This window comes from Nerophis ophidion, linkage group LG02, assembly GCF_033978795.1.
Source record: "Nerophis ophidion isolate RoL-2023_Sa linkage group LG02, RoL_Noph_v1.0, whole genome shotgun sequence".
Taxonomy (NCBI): domain Eukaryota; kingdom Metazoa; phylum Chordata; class Actinopteri; order Syngnathiformes; family Syngnathidae; genus Nerophis; species Nerophis ophidion.
Window position 1 is genome coordinate 43558748 of NC_084612.1, and position 16869 is coordinate 43575616.

The following is a 16869-nucleotide window of genomic DNA, read 5'->3' on the forward strand; positions in this document are numbered from 1 at the left end:
TTGATCATATATCGGACAAAAATGTATTTGTGTTCATTTCCATGTCGTTTCATCCTGTTCTCTCAAAGTTTCTAGCATTGTCCCGCCCACACAAACATCCTATTGGTTACATTAAAATGTAGTAACAAACAATCTCTTGGATAGCTCAGTTGGTGGAGTGGAGGACTGTAGTTGTTAATGCTGAGTTCCAAAGGTCACTTGTTTGAATCCAGCTCGAACCCATTAGCTTTTTACCATGAATTGATTAACGTGGACCCCGATTTAAACAAGTTGAAAAACTTATTCCGGTGTTACCATTTAGTGGTCAATTGCACAGAATATGTACTGTACTGTGCAATCTACTAATACAAATTTCAATCAATCACTCAACAGTGCAAATTCAGAGCGCATGTAAAAAAATAAAAATAAAAAAAAATAAAAAAAATTCCAAGTCCACAAGTATCCTCATTCACAACACGTTTTCTTAGATTTCCATGTTATGTTACATGTGCATACCTTTTAGTGGTCAATTGTACGGAATATGTACTGAACTGTGCAATCTACTAATAAAAGTTTCAATCAATCAATCAGGTTCACATTGTTTATTGACCGTATCTAAAAAAGATAAAAATATATTTTTATTTAAATAAAGATATGAAATAATCCTAAATGAAATACTATGATTTGGTTTATATTATTCTATATACTAGGTCATAAAATCAGTTTCAGTTGAGTCGGTCCATAGGTTGCCTGTAGGGATTTTTTATGTTCAGCAGATGTCAGTATTTAGTGACACAGTATTGACACAGTATCAATACAGTTTTGCAATGTGTCGAAGATGTATCCAAGAAAATGGATAAAAAGAAGAAACTTATCAACTACTAAGGCGGAATCGCGCAAATTTTCAAGAATTATGCAGATCCCAAATACAGATCAGCAGGTACCAGAAGGTAAGAAAAGTTGGTCTTGCATAATATTGGGAAAGTAAACACCAGATAATGTCTGCTAATGGGTGCCATGTTGCGGTCCTTATATACGCACCTTAATAACACTTTTATGTTGAAGCAGAGTACGTCTGACTACGATAGCCGTAATGCGCCAGCAATCCATCAAGCGGTACACCTTCAAAGCTTACCAAAGTCGTACTGAAACATTTTGACAGATTCTTGAGCACCGTGTATAATGTTCTATATTGTAAATGGAACATTTCAAGTTTTGGTGTCATTTACTGATGTCATATTGCAGTCTTCACGTATCTCTTAGGTGTGACTGCCATTTACTGGTCACACTTATTATTACACCATGTACTAAATAAAATAGTATTGAGGTCAGTAAACACAACCAAAATGATTCCGTACGTAGATGCACCGGGTTATAGGGCGCACCGTCAATTTTTGAGAAAATTAAAAATACGGTATCTTAAAGGCCTACTGAAATGAGATTTTCTTATTTAAAGTTGGATAGCAGGTCCATTCTATGTGTCATACTTGATCATTCCGCGATATTGCCATATTTTTGCTAGAAGGATTTAGTAGAGAACATCGACGATAAAGTTTGCAACTTTTGGTGCTGATAAAAAAGCCTTGCCTTTACCGGAAGTCGCAGACGATGACGTCACAAGGGTGAGGACTCCTCACATCCTCACATTGTTTATAATGGGAGCCTCCAGCAGCAAGAGCTATTCGGACCGAGAAAACAACAATTTCCCCATTAATTTGAGCGAGGATGAAAGATTCGTGGATGATGATATTGATAGTGAAGGACTAGAAAAAAAAAAAAATAAAGTAAAAAAATGTAAAAAAAGGCGATTGCATTGGGACGGATTTCAGATGTTTTTAGACACATTTATTAGGATAATTCTGGGAAAGCCCTTATCTTCCTTTTGTGTTGCTAGTGTTTGAGTGAGATTAAATAGTACCTGATAGTCGGAGGGGTGTGTCCACGGGTGTCTTGAGGCCAGTGTCTGAGGGAAGTCACGGCAGATACAAGGACGGCGCAAACTCCACAGATCTCCGGTAAGAAGCGACTTTTTTAACACAATTTTCTCACTGAAACCTGCCGGTTGACAAGTGGTCGGGAACCATGTTCGTTGGACCGCTCTGATCCATAGTAAAGCTTCACCTCTGAAAATTTTAAACAAGGAATCACCGTGTGTTTGTGTGGCTAAAGGCTAAAGCTTCCCAACTCCATCTTTCTAAGTTGACTTTTCCATTATTAATTGAACAAATTGCAAAAGATTAGGCAACACAGATGTCCAGAATACTGTTTAATTGCGCGATGAAAAGAGACGACTTTTAGCCGCAAATGGTGCTGCGCTAATATTTCACGCGCACGCATCATCATTCCGCGTCATTTTCAATAAGAAACACCGCGGGAAATTTAAAATTGCAATTTAGTAAACTAAACCGGCTGTATTTGCATGTTTTGCAATGGTAATATTTCATCATTGATATATAAACTATCAGACTGCATGGTCGGTAGTAGTGGGTTCAGTAGGCCTTTAAATTTAATTATCAAGTATCAGGACACTGAAAGCAAGCAGGAAGAGGAATGCAAGCTAATCTCCCTAACAGTTAAAGTAGCTTGAAAAAACAAAAGGAATAAGTGCAAAGTAAAGTTTAACAAGTGTAGATGGAAGCGTGTTTCAACAGATGTTAACAGGAAATTAACAAATAAATCAACAAGAGTTATAGAGAGTATAACATAACAGCTGGTAAATGTTGATGTTTCAGCATTGTCGCAGCCAGAAGTGCAGGCACAACATTGAGGGCGGATCGATCCATAAATTGGTGTAGTTGACACATAGGGTTATATTAGATAAGTCAATATTTTTAGTTTGAAAATTCAGGGAATAATTCTATGGACACAAAAGGACTTTAAGGGCAAAAACTAAAGGATTTGAAAGAGTAGTACCATATTTTTCGAACCATAGGGCACACCGGATTATAAGACACCCTGCTGATGAGCGGGTCGATTCAGGTCTATTTCCATACAAAAGGCACACCGTATTAAATGGGCCGTATATATATATATATATATATATATATATATATATATGTATATATATATATATATATATATATATATATATATATATATGTATATATATATATATATATATATATATATATATCTTTTTACATTTAATACCTTTTTTGTGGTCTACATAACATGTAATGGTGGATCTTTGGTCAAAGTGTTGCATAGATGTTGTTTTACATACCATCTTCAAGCCGCGTTCTGACCGTCTCTTCAGGGTGCTGTTAGTTTCAAGCGCTTCCAGATATACGTTAGAACTATATGCTACTTTATATTAGAAATAGCAACAGCGGAGGATGAATGCCCCACAACAAGAGTATGCAGAAAAGGAAGGAGCTTTTTGATTATGTCGTCGATGTGGACTACAATGGTGGACGCGTGCACATTTTTACGCAGATCACAAATACACATCAGCAAGTACTAATTGGTAAGAAAAGTTGGTTTTGTATAATACTGTGAAACCAGACGCCAAATAATTTCTCTATGAATGTATAGAAAAATGTTTACAGTTAATACTTGTGATCAGTATCTGTTTTAGTATCGGCTTATCTCACTTTTGTATGATCAGAATCAGCAGCTTGAATCCCTGAGTGTTGCCTTAGAGACAACACTGGATGCCATGATGGCGGTCAAAGTGAAGACGCAAGCGCCAAACTTGTCAGCGGGACATTCGCGTCTCAGTCGGTGGATTGTATGGCTTTTGTAGCACAGCCAGCTCAAACTTTTCGCTGTTGTGTTTGTTCTTTTTGGGGTTGGCGTAAAAGTTGTTCTTCTTGTTCTTGACACCACCTCAGCTCCAAGTGAATAATCGACTCCTTCTGAATGTTGTAGTCTTTACGACGCAAAGATCAACTTCAGGAGTAACTTCCTCTTTGTCCTAAATTTTGCCCGTGACATGTTTGATTGTATCTAAAGGCTCGATCTCAAGAGTATGGTCTACCCCAGGGGTAGGGAGCCTATGAACTCTAGAGGCAGATGTGGCTCTTTTGATGAGTGCATCTGGCTCTCAGATAAATGTTAGCTGACATTGCTTAACACGATAAGTCATGAATAATTCCGCTGGTAATCACAGTGTTAAAAATAACCTTCCATTTTCTGTCGCACCTGTTCAAGATGTGGCATTAATGGTAAGAAGTATTATATTTATTATTGTTAACTTTAGAATAACAATGTTATTAAAAAGAAGAAGATCCTTATTATACTCTAAAAATTTTGGTCTTACTTAAAAATGCACACATTTAGTTGTATTCAGTGTTAAAAAATATTATATGGCTCTCACGGTAATACACTTTGAAATATCTGGCTTTCATGGCTCTCTCAGCCAAAAAGGTTCCCGACCCCTGGTCTACCCTGTGAAGATTTTTTCCCAATAGAAACTCAATCTAGTAGCAATTAATGAGAAGAGGTGGAAAGGAGATTCCGATTTTTTGCATAACCCGGCTGCTCCAGCTTTAATACTTTATTATTTTGGAAAACGGAGGTGTTGACAAGCATATCTACAAAACTGTAGCACTTGCAAAAGGTACTACCAAAGACTACTTCAAAATATGCCAGAAAAAAAGCAGATGGCCGGTAAATTAAACAAAAACCCACACGCTCAAAGAACTGATTGCTGAGGGTTCTGATTTACATTATTTCTTATGGGGAAAAAAAATTCGATTCACGCGTGATTTGGTTTTAGTTTAATCTTGAGGAACAGAGTGAAAACCAAAGTATGGTGCTACCACTGTACATTTTAACTACACGCACACACACACACACACACAATAAGCTGCATTTCATTCTCCTGTCAATTGTCTGCCTCAATTGTGTTACTGTCTGCTTTTATCGACACGTTTGTATCTGATTTCAGTTAGCCCCTGCTCATTGTTCATTATATATGTGTTTATGAAACTGATTTCCCCCTGCATATACTGTAAATGTGAACACGTGCACCAAAGTAAGGATGGCATCACATATTTAAACATTCATAAAATACAGTGGGGCAAAAAAGTATTTAGTCAGCCACGGATTGTGCAAGTTCTCCCACTTAAAATGATGACAGAGGTCTGTAATTTTCAGCATAGGTACACTTCAACTGTTAGAGACAGAATGTGATAAAAAAAAATCCAGGAATTCACATTGTTGGAATTTTAAAGAATTTATTTGTAAATTATGGTGGAAAATAAGTATTTGGTCAACCATTCAAAGCTCTCACTGATGGAAGGAGGTTTTGGCTCAAAATCTCACGATACATGGGCCCATTCATTCTTTCTTTAACACGGATCAGTCATCCTGTTCCCTTAGCAGAAAAACAGCCCCAAAGCATGATGTTTCCACCCCTATGCTTCACAGTAGGTGTGGTGTTCTTGAGATGCAACTCAGTATTCTTCTTCCTCCAAACACGACGAGTTGAGTTTATACCAAAAATGGATACATGGATGATACAGCAGAGGATTGGGAGAATGTCATGTGGTCAGATGAAACAAAAATAGAACTTTTTGGTACAAACTCAACTCGTCGTGTTTGGAGGATGAAGAATACTGAGTTGCATCCCAAGAACACCACACCTACTGTGAAGCATGGGGGTGGAAACATCATGCTTTGGGGCTGTTTTTCTGCTAAGGGGACAGGACGATTGATCCGTGTTAAGGAAAGAATGAATGGGGCCGTGTATCGTGAGATTTTGAGCCAAAACCTCCTTTCATCAGTGACAGCTTTGAGTGGTTGACCAAATACTTATTTTCCACCATAATTTACAAATAAATTCTTTAAAATTCCTACAATGTGAATTCCTGGATTTATTTTCACATTATGTCTCTCACAGTTGAAGTGTACATATGATGAAAATTACAGACCTCTGTCATCATTTTAAGTGGGAGAACTTGCACAATCGGTAGTTGACTAAATACTTTTTTGCCCCACTGTACATGGAAAAGTGGAAAATGTCCTGGAACTATATGTCTGCAATTAATTCAGACCACATCAATGGACTCCAGGACTTAGTTTGACATTCACCACGAATGTGTCTGTGTGTGTGTGTGTCCCACGCAGAGGCTGAGTGGACAGAATGGTTTGACAGGGATGATGAGAGAGGTTCTGGTGACTGGGAGAAGCTAACAGATCTGCGTGAAGCCAATCCGGATCGATTGTGTAACAATCCACTGGACATTCAGGTAAAGTTAACAGAGTTCACAGTATGAACATGTCTCACATTAGAATAGACTTGTTAAAAATAATCACATAAATACTACTACGAACAGCAGTGCAATAGTGAAAAACAGTGTAAGTCATTGGGACAGACTCAATATCCTAATGGCAAAAGTGGTAAAAAATGTTTTGTCTACAGTAGGGAGGTATACCGAGTACCCGTATTTGTTGGTACCGGTTTCTAATTGGGTCCACCCAGGAGGACCATTAAAATTCTGGATTAATGGTATGGCTATTGGGGATTTTTTTTTTATCCAGCTGACTGTCATAATCATGACATGCTGTCACGTTTACTTCAGGCGCCGCTGCTGTGCATGAAAAAAGACACAGGTAGGCGTTAATCAGCTGGGAAAAAACACAAATAAGGAAGCAACACCACACAAAAGTATATAACACAGCAATATATTCTCCCAAAAAAGTCCCTCAAAGTCACACACGCTAATAAGAGTTAGTGTCATTTTGAAGTGAAACCACATTCTCTTCATCAACCGTCCTCCTCGTGATCCAGTCATGCACAGCCCAATATTCATGTACTTAGAACAATTAAACGTTAAAGTAAAATGATAACCCATAAAGTTGCTTTGAAGTAAAATAGCATCCGCAGACAGGTGTTTTGTTGCCATCTGATGTCACTCCACCGCTTTGCATTAGAGGGGAACTTCACATTTTTGGGTAATTAAAATTTTACAATCATTTTTAGAGAAGAACACGTCTTTTTTGGAGATTCTTAAGATAAAAAAACGCTTGCGTGTTTCAGCTAATGGCAGTTCCTCATTTTACTTTTAAAGCCTTCTAAAACAACTTCAAAAACCCTCCAACGTTTTATACAAACGCTGTTAGTGTACAGTAATATAACGTAACAACAGACACGTTCACAGCAATTTGTAATATGTACAAAATTTACTGTATTTTCGTCATTTTAAGCATTACCGGAACTTATTTCCTGGGCGCATTTATTTCAATGCCCATTGCAGCGCACTTCCTACTTCCTCCAACAATGTATGTGTTCCTATTTACGACAACAAACGTGTGTTTGCTAATCATGGCACATTTGGGTATAGACGACAAAGATGGCCATTTTTTGACAAATAGGAATTCCCAACCCTATCTTTTTTAACCTGAATATACTGATAATGAACTCCTGGCAGTGACGTGTGGTCAGAGGAGGCAAGGGAGGCAGGGCCTAACCTGTGGTCATGCAAAGAAATAAAATATATAATCATAAAATAATTGTAATTGTTAGTTTTTGATTTTCATTTAGCTTCACCAATTTGGATTATTTTTTTCTTCAAAATCGCTGAATTTTCGCAATCCCTCGTAAACTTCTCTGTCTGCCGTGCGGCCAGAGTGCTTTCTGGTCTGGTGTGTTGGTAAGTGTTCAAAACGGCAGAGAAAAAAGTCTGAGGTAAGGCAAACAGTTCTCGTGTCTCACAATAGGGGCGCACATGATCAGAGACATACGGTGGCGTAAGCGAGTAACATATTTTGTGTGTTGGTTGAGCCATCAAAACGGCGGAGAAAAAAATCTGAGGTGAGGTAAACGATTCTCGTGCCTCACGATAGGGGCGGGGCGCTCATGATCCCAGACATACGGCGGCCTCAGCGGGTAAGTGCCGCAGCAACTTATTTTTTCTGTCTCCTACACCCTGACTTTCAACATAGATGACTACATTTCCGCACATAAATAGTTTTCTAAAGTGGACTTTCAAGCTAAGCAGGAGAAATTTACTAAAGGAAGACCAACAACAGAGCTGAATGGTTTCTTTCAATCAGCAGGACGGAAAGTTTCTCGCTCTTTCCAAACTGAGTGGTATACGTGAAAAGACTGACTTTGTGGATGTTCTGCAAGAAACCCCTTTTTCTGCTTTCCTTGCTTTCTTTTTTCAACCTGTGGAACTGTGTGGACTCAAATGGGATTTTGTGACCTAAAGAATTTGCAAAGAAGCCTCCCCAAACATGAGCGGTCGGCCGCTCATATTCAAAGCTAGATTGCGCTAAAAACGTTTGGGATGACGGGGATAGACTTGGCTTTGGATGAACAGGGGCGACTCAACATCAGTGTCCACAATGCTAAGGTAAAAGAGAACCGAGAGATTTTAAAATATGTCTTTAATGCGACCTGCTTCCTCGCCAAAAAGCAGCTCGCATTTTGTGGAAATGATGAGAGTAGGAGCTCTGCTAAATGCGGCAACTATGTTGAACTCTTATAAGACTTTTAAAACTGAAGGAAGTGAAGGAGGACTTTTACCAGAAAGTGACGGCGATTTTTATCCAGAAGGACCAGCACGTGGACTTCATTTATAATTAAAAGTGAAATGGCGATGACATTATTATTTTTTTGTTTTTGATCAAATGCACATTTTGTGGACGACAGTTTGTATGTGTAAAGAATGTAGAAATTAAACATAACCCTTAAACGGCTGCCAATCTAATGGCAAATAATCTGCGCTGTATATTTGTAAATCTGATTCTGATTACGTCAGTGCCTCACCAGCTATAAACCTCACCGCATGTCACTGACTCCTGGTGATAGAAGCTTAGCGAGTTTGGAGAAAGGGTGAAGCATAGGAGCAGGCGAAAACTGAGAGAATCAGGACGGGCATGCTTTGGTGTTGTAAATGTGGAGCTTGGAACCAAGCTATGCCAACAGAAATGGAGTGCTTCCGCTGCACCGAGTGGCACATTTTTTTTATTATAAATGGAAAGGGTTTTTGTATTTGGCGAGGAGGACACTGCTTAAATAAACTGCAACGCAACAAAAGACCAACTGTTTGTGCTAACAAACCCTGTAGTGGTAATACCTTTTTCCACCTTCCCCAAATCAATTGGAAACGAACCTGGCCAGCTTGACCAGGCGAACATTGAATGACTAAGTCACTATAATATTGATCATGATACTTGCAGCACATCATGCTTGTTATTACAATTACATACACTGTCCAGCTAGCTGTATACAAACAAAACATGGAATGACGGCTAATACTTTACAGCTGTGTTGTGCATTACAATCTCAAAAGCCATTCAGCTGCTGACAAAGAAGCAAGCTTACGGCTAATGCTGTCGCATTCCGATGCAAAGCTAGGTTTTACTACGCTAGAAAAACAGCACCTCAATATTTGGGCTTACAGTAACAATGTCACTCCAGCTTGGTTACAGTTACAGGATGTAACTGAGGTACTGTTGGCAGTTTTTGGATGCATTTTAGAGCGATTTAGACGCAGAATAGATTGCTCACATTAGCAGCATTGGTAGCCACCTAACAAAGCAATTATTACAAATAAAATGCAAAAAAAACAAACATGTTTGCTTGGATTGTGAACGATAAGCAACATTACTAAAAGAAAAGTGCAGTTCCTCTTTAAATCACACCTCGCTTAAATGCACACCCACCTAAGAAAGTGTTTGAGTGTATTACCGTATTTTTCGGAGTATTAGTCGCACCTGCCGAAAATGCATAAAAAGAAGGAAAAAAACATGTATATGTCGCACTGGAGTATAAGTCGCATTTTTGGCGGAAATTTATTAGATAAAATCCAACAAGCACAGACATTTGAAAAGCAACTTAAAATAAATAAAGAATAGTGAACAACAGTCTGAAATATGGCACATAAATTACCAACTGAGAACGTGCCTGATGTGTTAACATAACATATTATATATATATATATATATATATATGTTAACATAACATATTATGGTTTTTTAGTTTTTTTTCATTTCAGTAAAAGTAGTCTCCGCTTTTCGCCAGTCCCTTATAAGTTTCTCGTTTACTCCAAACTTTCTTTCTGCTGCTCGATTGCCGTTTCCTGCAGCGTATTTCACTACTTCCAGCTTGTAACCTGCAGTATTTTTGTTCAGCCCTTTGTTTTAATAAGTTATCGCCAATGTACCGTAGCAGGTAGCGTTTTCTTTCCCACAATGCACTTCTGCCATGACCCGCCTCTGCCGAATTCTCATTGGTTGACGTGTGTGTGTGACGATTGCTGACATCCGGCTAGTCTCATACGTCCATCCATCCATTTTCTACCGCTTATTCCCTTTTGGGGTCACGGGGGTCGCTGGCGCCTATCTCAGCTACAATCGGGCGGAAGGCAGGGTACACCCTGGACAAGTCGCCACCTCATCGTGAATGAGATAAATAATTTTTGATATTTCACGGTATTATGTTAATAATTTCACACATAAGTCGCTCCGGAGTATACGTCGCACCCCCGGCCAAACTATGAAAAAAACTGTGACTTATATTCCGAAAAATACGGTAATTGATATGACATATCGTATTTGATCCATCCATCCATCCATCTTCTTCCGCTTACCCGAGGTTAGGTCGCGGGGGCAGCAGCTAAAGCAGGGAATCCCAGACTTCCCTCTCCCCGGCCATTTGGTCCAGCTCCTCCCGGGGGATCCCGAGGCGTTCCCAGGCCAGCCGGGAGACAGAGTCTTCCCAACGTGTCCTGGGTCTTCCCCGTGGCCTCCCACTGGTCGGACGTGCCGTAACACCTCCCTAGGGAGGCGTTAGGGCGGAATCCTGACGAGATGCCTGTACCATAAAAATTATTTCCAGATGAGCGTAAACATTATTAATGTGGTCTTTACAAGATAATGACAGCAACTTCATTGCACCTTGCACTGCAAACACAGCTGACTTGATTAAGACTCAAAGGGGTCATATTATGGTATTTTTTCTACATGTAAACACTTCCTTTTGGTCTACATAACATGTAATGGTAGTTCTTTGGTCAAAGATTTGCATTGATATGTTTTACAGACCATCTTCAAGCCATTTTCTGATTTTTGTGATCCGCTTTTTTGCGGCCCGTCTTATTTACATGCCTCTACCTCAAATGAGTTTTCTTCCCGCCGGCCATGTTGTAGTTTTTAACGCAGGCAGACACGCACAGGTAGAACAGATCTATTGACTGTGAGGCCTACATGCTAACCGTAGGTTACCTTGCGGCCTCGTATATACTCTTTTTGGAAACAAGTTCAACAAATAAAAGCTCATAAGTAGATAATACATGCAAATTTATGAAAGACATTAAAGGGCACCTGCATTGTTTTGTGATACAGCGAAATTAAAGGCCTACTGAAATGAGATTTTCTTATTTAAACGGGGATAGCAGGTCCATTCTATGTGACATACTTGATCATTTCGCGATATTGCCGTATTTTTGCTGAAAGGATTTAGTAGAGAACATCCACGATAAAGTTCGCAACTGGAGAAAAGCCCTGCCTCTACCAGAAGTCGCAGACGATGACGTCACATGTTTGATGGCTCCTCATATATTCACATTGATTTTAATGGGAGCCTCCAACAAAAACAGCTATTCCGACCGAGAAAACGACAATTTCCCCATTAAGTTGAGCGAGGATGAAAGATTCGTGTTTGAGGATATTGATAGCGACGGACTAGAAAAAACAACAACATCAACAAAAAAACGCGATTGCATTCGCATTGCATTGAGACGGATTCATATGTTTTTCGAGACATTTACTAGGATAATTCTGGGAAATCCCTTATCTTTCTATTGTGTTGCTAGTGATTTAATGAGTTAAATAGTACCTGATAGTCGGAAGTGTACGTCCACGGCCGGGTGTTGACGCGCAGAGTCTCAGGGAAGTCGACGGCAGCTGTACGGGAGGCGCAAGCTCAGCTGATATCCGGTAAGAAGCGACTTTTTAACCACAATTTTCTCACCAAAACCTGCTGGGTGACATGTAGTCGGGATCCATGTCCGCTCTGATCCATAGGAAAGTTTCACCTCTGTGAATTTTAAACAAGGAATCACCGTGTGTTTGTGTGGCTAAAGGCTAAAGCTTCCCAACTCAGTCTTTCTACTTTGACTTCTCCAATATTAATTGAACAAATTGCAAAGGATTCAGATGTCCAAAATACTGTATAATTATGCCGTTAAAGCAGACGACTTTTAGCTCTGTGTGTGTGCAGCGCTCATATTCATAACAGCCTGTGACGTCACACGTACACGTCATCATTACGCGACGTTTCCAAGAAAAAAGTCCCGGGAAATTTAAAATTGCAATTTAGTAAACTAAAAAGGCCGTATTGGCATGTGTTGCAATGTTAATATTTCATCATTGATATATAAACTGTCAGACTGCGTGGTGGGTAGTGGTGGGTTTCAGTAGGCCTTTAAAACTTCCTTTTCCAGGTGATAGCTAGTCTTGGTAGTTTTCTTAAAAGCAGGGGTTCTGTCAGCAATTCACACACACACACACACACACACACACACGCACACACGCACACACACACACACACACACACACAAAACACCTTTCAATCAGGGGTCCTTGGAATTGTGAATGCCTTACGTAGCAATTCTGCCTCAAATTTATGCTAAAATCTCATCTTGTCTCTTCTTGTGAACCCAATATATTGAATCATCTCCTCGTGTAATAATTACTGTTGGTTCTAGCATATTAAATTAATGCAGACATTCATGGTTGTCAACATTACGCCAGCCTGCCATCTCTGTGCTGCTGGTGTATGACACAATTGCTTGAGAAGTCCGCAGCTGTTTGCCTTCCATCACAGATAAGCAGCAAGTCGTACTACTTTGCATCCAACCCCCTTGGCAAAACAGCAACTATAGCCAGCAACTCATTCTCATTTTATGGCTGCATTGCATATAGATCATGCAAACCGCCATAAGGCTTTGCAAGTCAATGCTTGCCTTCTTTTACAAAGCCAGTGAAGTTGGCACTTTCTGTAAATTGTATAAAAAAAACAGAATACAATGATTTGCAAAGCCTTTTCAACTTATATTCAATTGAATAGACTGCAAAGACAAGATATTTAATGTTCGAACTGAGAAACGTAATGGTTTTTGCAAACAATCAATAACATATAATTTAATGGCAGCAAAAAATTTTGCACAGGGGCATTTTCACCACTGTGTTACATGGCCTTTCCTTTTGACAACACTTAGGAAACGTTTAGGAACTGAGGAGACCATTTTTTGAAGCTTTTCAGTTTGAATTCTTTCCGATTCTTGCTTGATGTACAGCTTAAGTTGTTCAACAGTCCGGGGTCTCCGTTGTCGTATTTTACGCTTCATAATGCGGCACACATTTTCGATGGGAGACAGGTCTGGACGACAGGCAGGCCAGTCTAGTACCTGCACTCTTTTACTACGAAGCCACACTGTTGTAACACGTGCAGAATGTGGCTAGGCATTGTCTTGCTGAAATAAGCAGTGGCGTCCATTAAAAAGACGTTGCTTGTGTGGCAACATATGTTGCTCAAAAATCTGTATGAACTTTTCAGCATTAATGATGCTTTCACAGATGTGTAAGTTACCCATGCCTTGGGCACTAATACACCCCCATTCCATCACAGATGCTGGCTTTTGAACTTGGCGTCTATAACAGTCTGGATATTTATTTTCGTCTTTGGTCCGCAGGACACGGCGTCCACAGTTTCCAAAAACAATTTGAATTGTGGACTTGTCAGACCACAGCACATTTTTACATTTTGCATCAGTCCTTCTTAGATGAACTTTCGCCCAGTGAATCCGGCAGCGTTTCTTGGTGTTATTGATAAATGGCTTTCGCTTTGCATCGTAGAGTTTTAACTTGCACTTACAGATGTAGCGACCAACTGTATTTACTGATAGTGGTTTTTTTAAGTGTTCTGAGCCCATGCAGTGATATCTTTTACCCACTGATGTCGGTTTTTGATGCAGTACCGCTTGTGGGATCCTTGGTCACAGGCATTAAATGTTGGTTTTCGGCCTTGCCGCTTACGTGCAGTAATTTCTCCAGATTTTCTGAACAACCTTTTGATGATATTACGTACCATAGATGGTGAAATCCCTAAATTCCTTGCAATAGCTGTTTAGAAATATTGTTCTTAAATTGTTGGACAATTTGCTTGTGCATTTGTTCACAAAGTGGTGACCCTCGCCCCATCCTTGGTTGTGAATGATTGAGCATTTTTTGGAAGCTGCTTTTATACCCACTCATGGCACCTACCTGTTCCCATTTAGCCTGTTCACCTGCGGGATGTTCCAAAGAAGTGTTTGATGAGCATTCTTAAACTTTATCAGTATTTATTGCCACCTTCCCCAACTTCTTTGTCACGTGTTGCTAGCATCAAAGTCTAAAATTAATGGTTATTTGCGGAAAAAAATGTTTATCAGTTTGAACATCAACTATGTTGTCTTTGTAGCATATTCAACTGAACATGGGTTGAAAAGGATTTGCAAATTATTGTATTCCATTTATATTTACATCTAACACAATTACCCAACTCATATGGAAACCGGGTTGGTAGTTCGAACGTTAAGTATCTTGTCTTGGCAGTGTATTAAATTGAATATAGGTTGAAAATTATTTGCAAATCATTGTATATTGTTTTTATTTACGATTTACACAACGTGACAACTTCACTGGTTTTTTGTTTTGTACATAAAAATCCATCATCAATAGCGCTGTATAGGGGAAGAGGCCGAGTAGGAGAGGCAGCATGATGATATTGCAGCGCAGACACTGTTTCAAGTTGGGTCGAAAGGCCAGTTTTCAAACTGCATATACATACTTAAATGGTGTAAATCACTCAAGCAAAATAGGACTATTAGTGTGTCATCTATTTATATTCAAGTGCTATAATCTATATTGAAGTTTTATCCCAGGGTTCCCAAACTCACAGTCCATGTGGTTTGTCACCCTCTACTTATAATCATAGTTTTGTGTGCAGTAATTGCGGACCACAATTACTATACCCCATTGCACCCTTCTTGGGCCAGCTGCCTTCAATACACTTCACTCAGCCCGTAAAGTGCTCACCTCAAACACATTTGTGCGAAAAAACTACGAAACAAACTTAAAAATACAGAGCCGAACAGTTGACTTTCACGTGTTTTTCAAATTTCCATCCATCCTTTTCCTACCGCTTGTCCCGTTCGGGTTGGAGAGGGATGCTGCAGCTAATATCGGGTTGAAGAAGTTGTACACCCTGGACAAGTCGTTACCTCCTAATAACTATAATTGCTATCCAAATGCTATGTGAAGACAGTGCTACAACTGCTAATGCTAACCAGTTGGCTGTTGCAATGCCCCGTCTTAAACATGTTCATTGATGAGTTAATAATTACTTGGCAACCTTTAATACTATAGGTTGGTCACCTGTGTTGAAATAACAACTAATGCATCCTTGTGTGTAATTTATTTTATTTGAAAGCATGTAAACTTCTGGCATTTATTGGTATACTTTTACTAAAATGTATTTACTCAGTATATACTTAATATATATTTACTAAAATGTTATCCTAATCTCTAGTGTCATTAGATTTTAGTGCAGACCCTTTAAAAAAGTCAGGTTAAAAACAATAGTAAAAAAATCATCATATTAATTGAGATCCGATATATCGCCCAGCTTTACATCATATTCCCTACATTGATGTTATCTAGATTGACGTTATATCACCTGCATTATGTTAATATTATATCATTGTAGCAAGATCCTGCTTGTTCTTCTGGGAGCACAGGGAAGGAGCAGCACACTCGAGCAGGTTTACACTTTTTAATTACTGTTTGTTCACACAAATGTCAGTTTTGGCTTTTCAGCCCGTACTTGCAATCCACAATGTTTGTTTTAGTTATTTCTTCACTTCGGCTTTTCAGTCGATCGTCTTTCGCTCCGCGTGTGTCCTCTGCTCCGCCTGTGTCCTCTCTCCTTTAAGGTTTCCCGCGCCGCTAATAAAGGAACAGGTGATTAGATAACTCGTTCCAGCTGAGCTCACCTGTCAGCTGCTTCATGGCCGATCGCTGCACACACCCCGCCCGCAGGGAACGCGTGGACCACGCCCCTGCCACAATCATCTATATTGATTGTCTATCATCTGTACTGACATACATATCACCTATGTTGACCTTCTATCATCTATACTGATGTTCTATAACAGGGGTGCCAAATTACGGCCACTGAGCCAAATGCTTTTACGACCCAATCCTAACAACCATAAAAAATGACACCCATTTAAATCCATTGCAAGAAAAAAAAAAAGAAGCAAAACACTCACATCCATATTTGACTTTTAGCTGCTTTAAAGAGGTCGTCACGGAAATAAACAAGGTAGGATTTGAGCTTTCTCCTACTTTTGATATTCAATTATAATAATTAATAATTATTATATATATTATTATAATATGCACACACACACACACGTGTATGTACAGTATATATATACAAACGCACTTTCCATATGAGTTGGGAAATTTTGTTAGATTTTAATACAAACAGAATACAATGATTTGCAAATAATTTTCAACCCATATTCAGTTGAATATGCTACAAAGACAACATATTTGATGTTCAAACTGATAAACATTTTTTGTTTGCAATTAATCATTAACTTTGGAATTTGATGCCAGCAACACGTGACAAAGAAGTTGGGAAATCTGTCAATAAATACCGATAAAGTTGAGGAATGCTCATAAACACTTATTTGGAACATCCTACAAGTGTGCAGGCTAATTAGGATCAGGTGGGTGCCATGATTGGGTATAAAAACAGCTTCCCAAAAAATGCTCAGTTTTTCACAAGAAAGGATGGGGTGAGGTACACCCCTTTGTCCACAACTGCGTGAGCAAATAGTCAAACAGTTTAAAAGAAACGTTTCTCAAAGTGCAATTGCAATAAAT

The 16869-nt window shown here is 39.2% G+C and overlaps 1 protein-coding gene across 1 annotated transcript in view; it reads left to right on the top strand.

The window, feature by feature from the left end:
• LOC133541135 (cell migration-inducing and hyaluronan-binding protein-like) overlaps positions 1–16869 on the top strand; it is a 352912-nt gene that overhangs the window by 242447 nt on the left and 93596 nt on the right. Inside the window, exon 10 of the mRNA XM_061884247.1 lies at positions 6052–6173. Coding sequence (XP_061740231.1) covers positions 6052–6173 — 122 coding nt within the window. The remainder of the gene's footprint in view (positions 1–6051; positions 6174–16869) is intronic.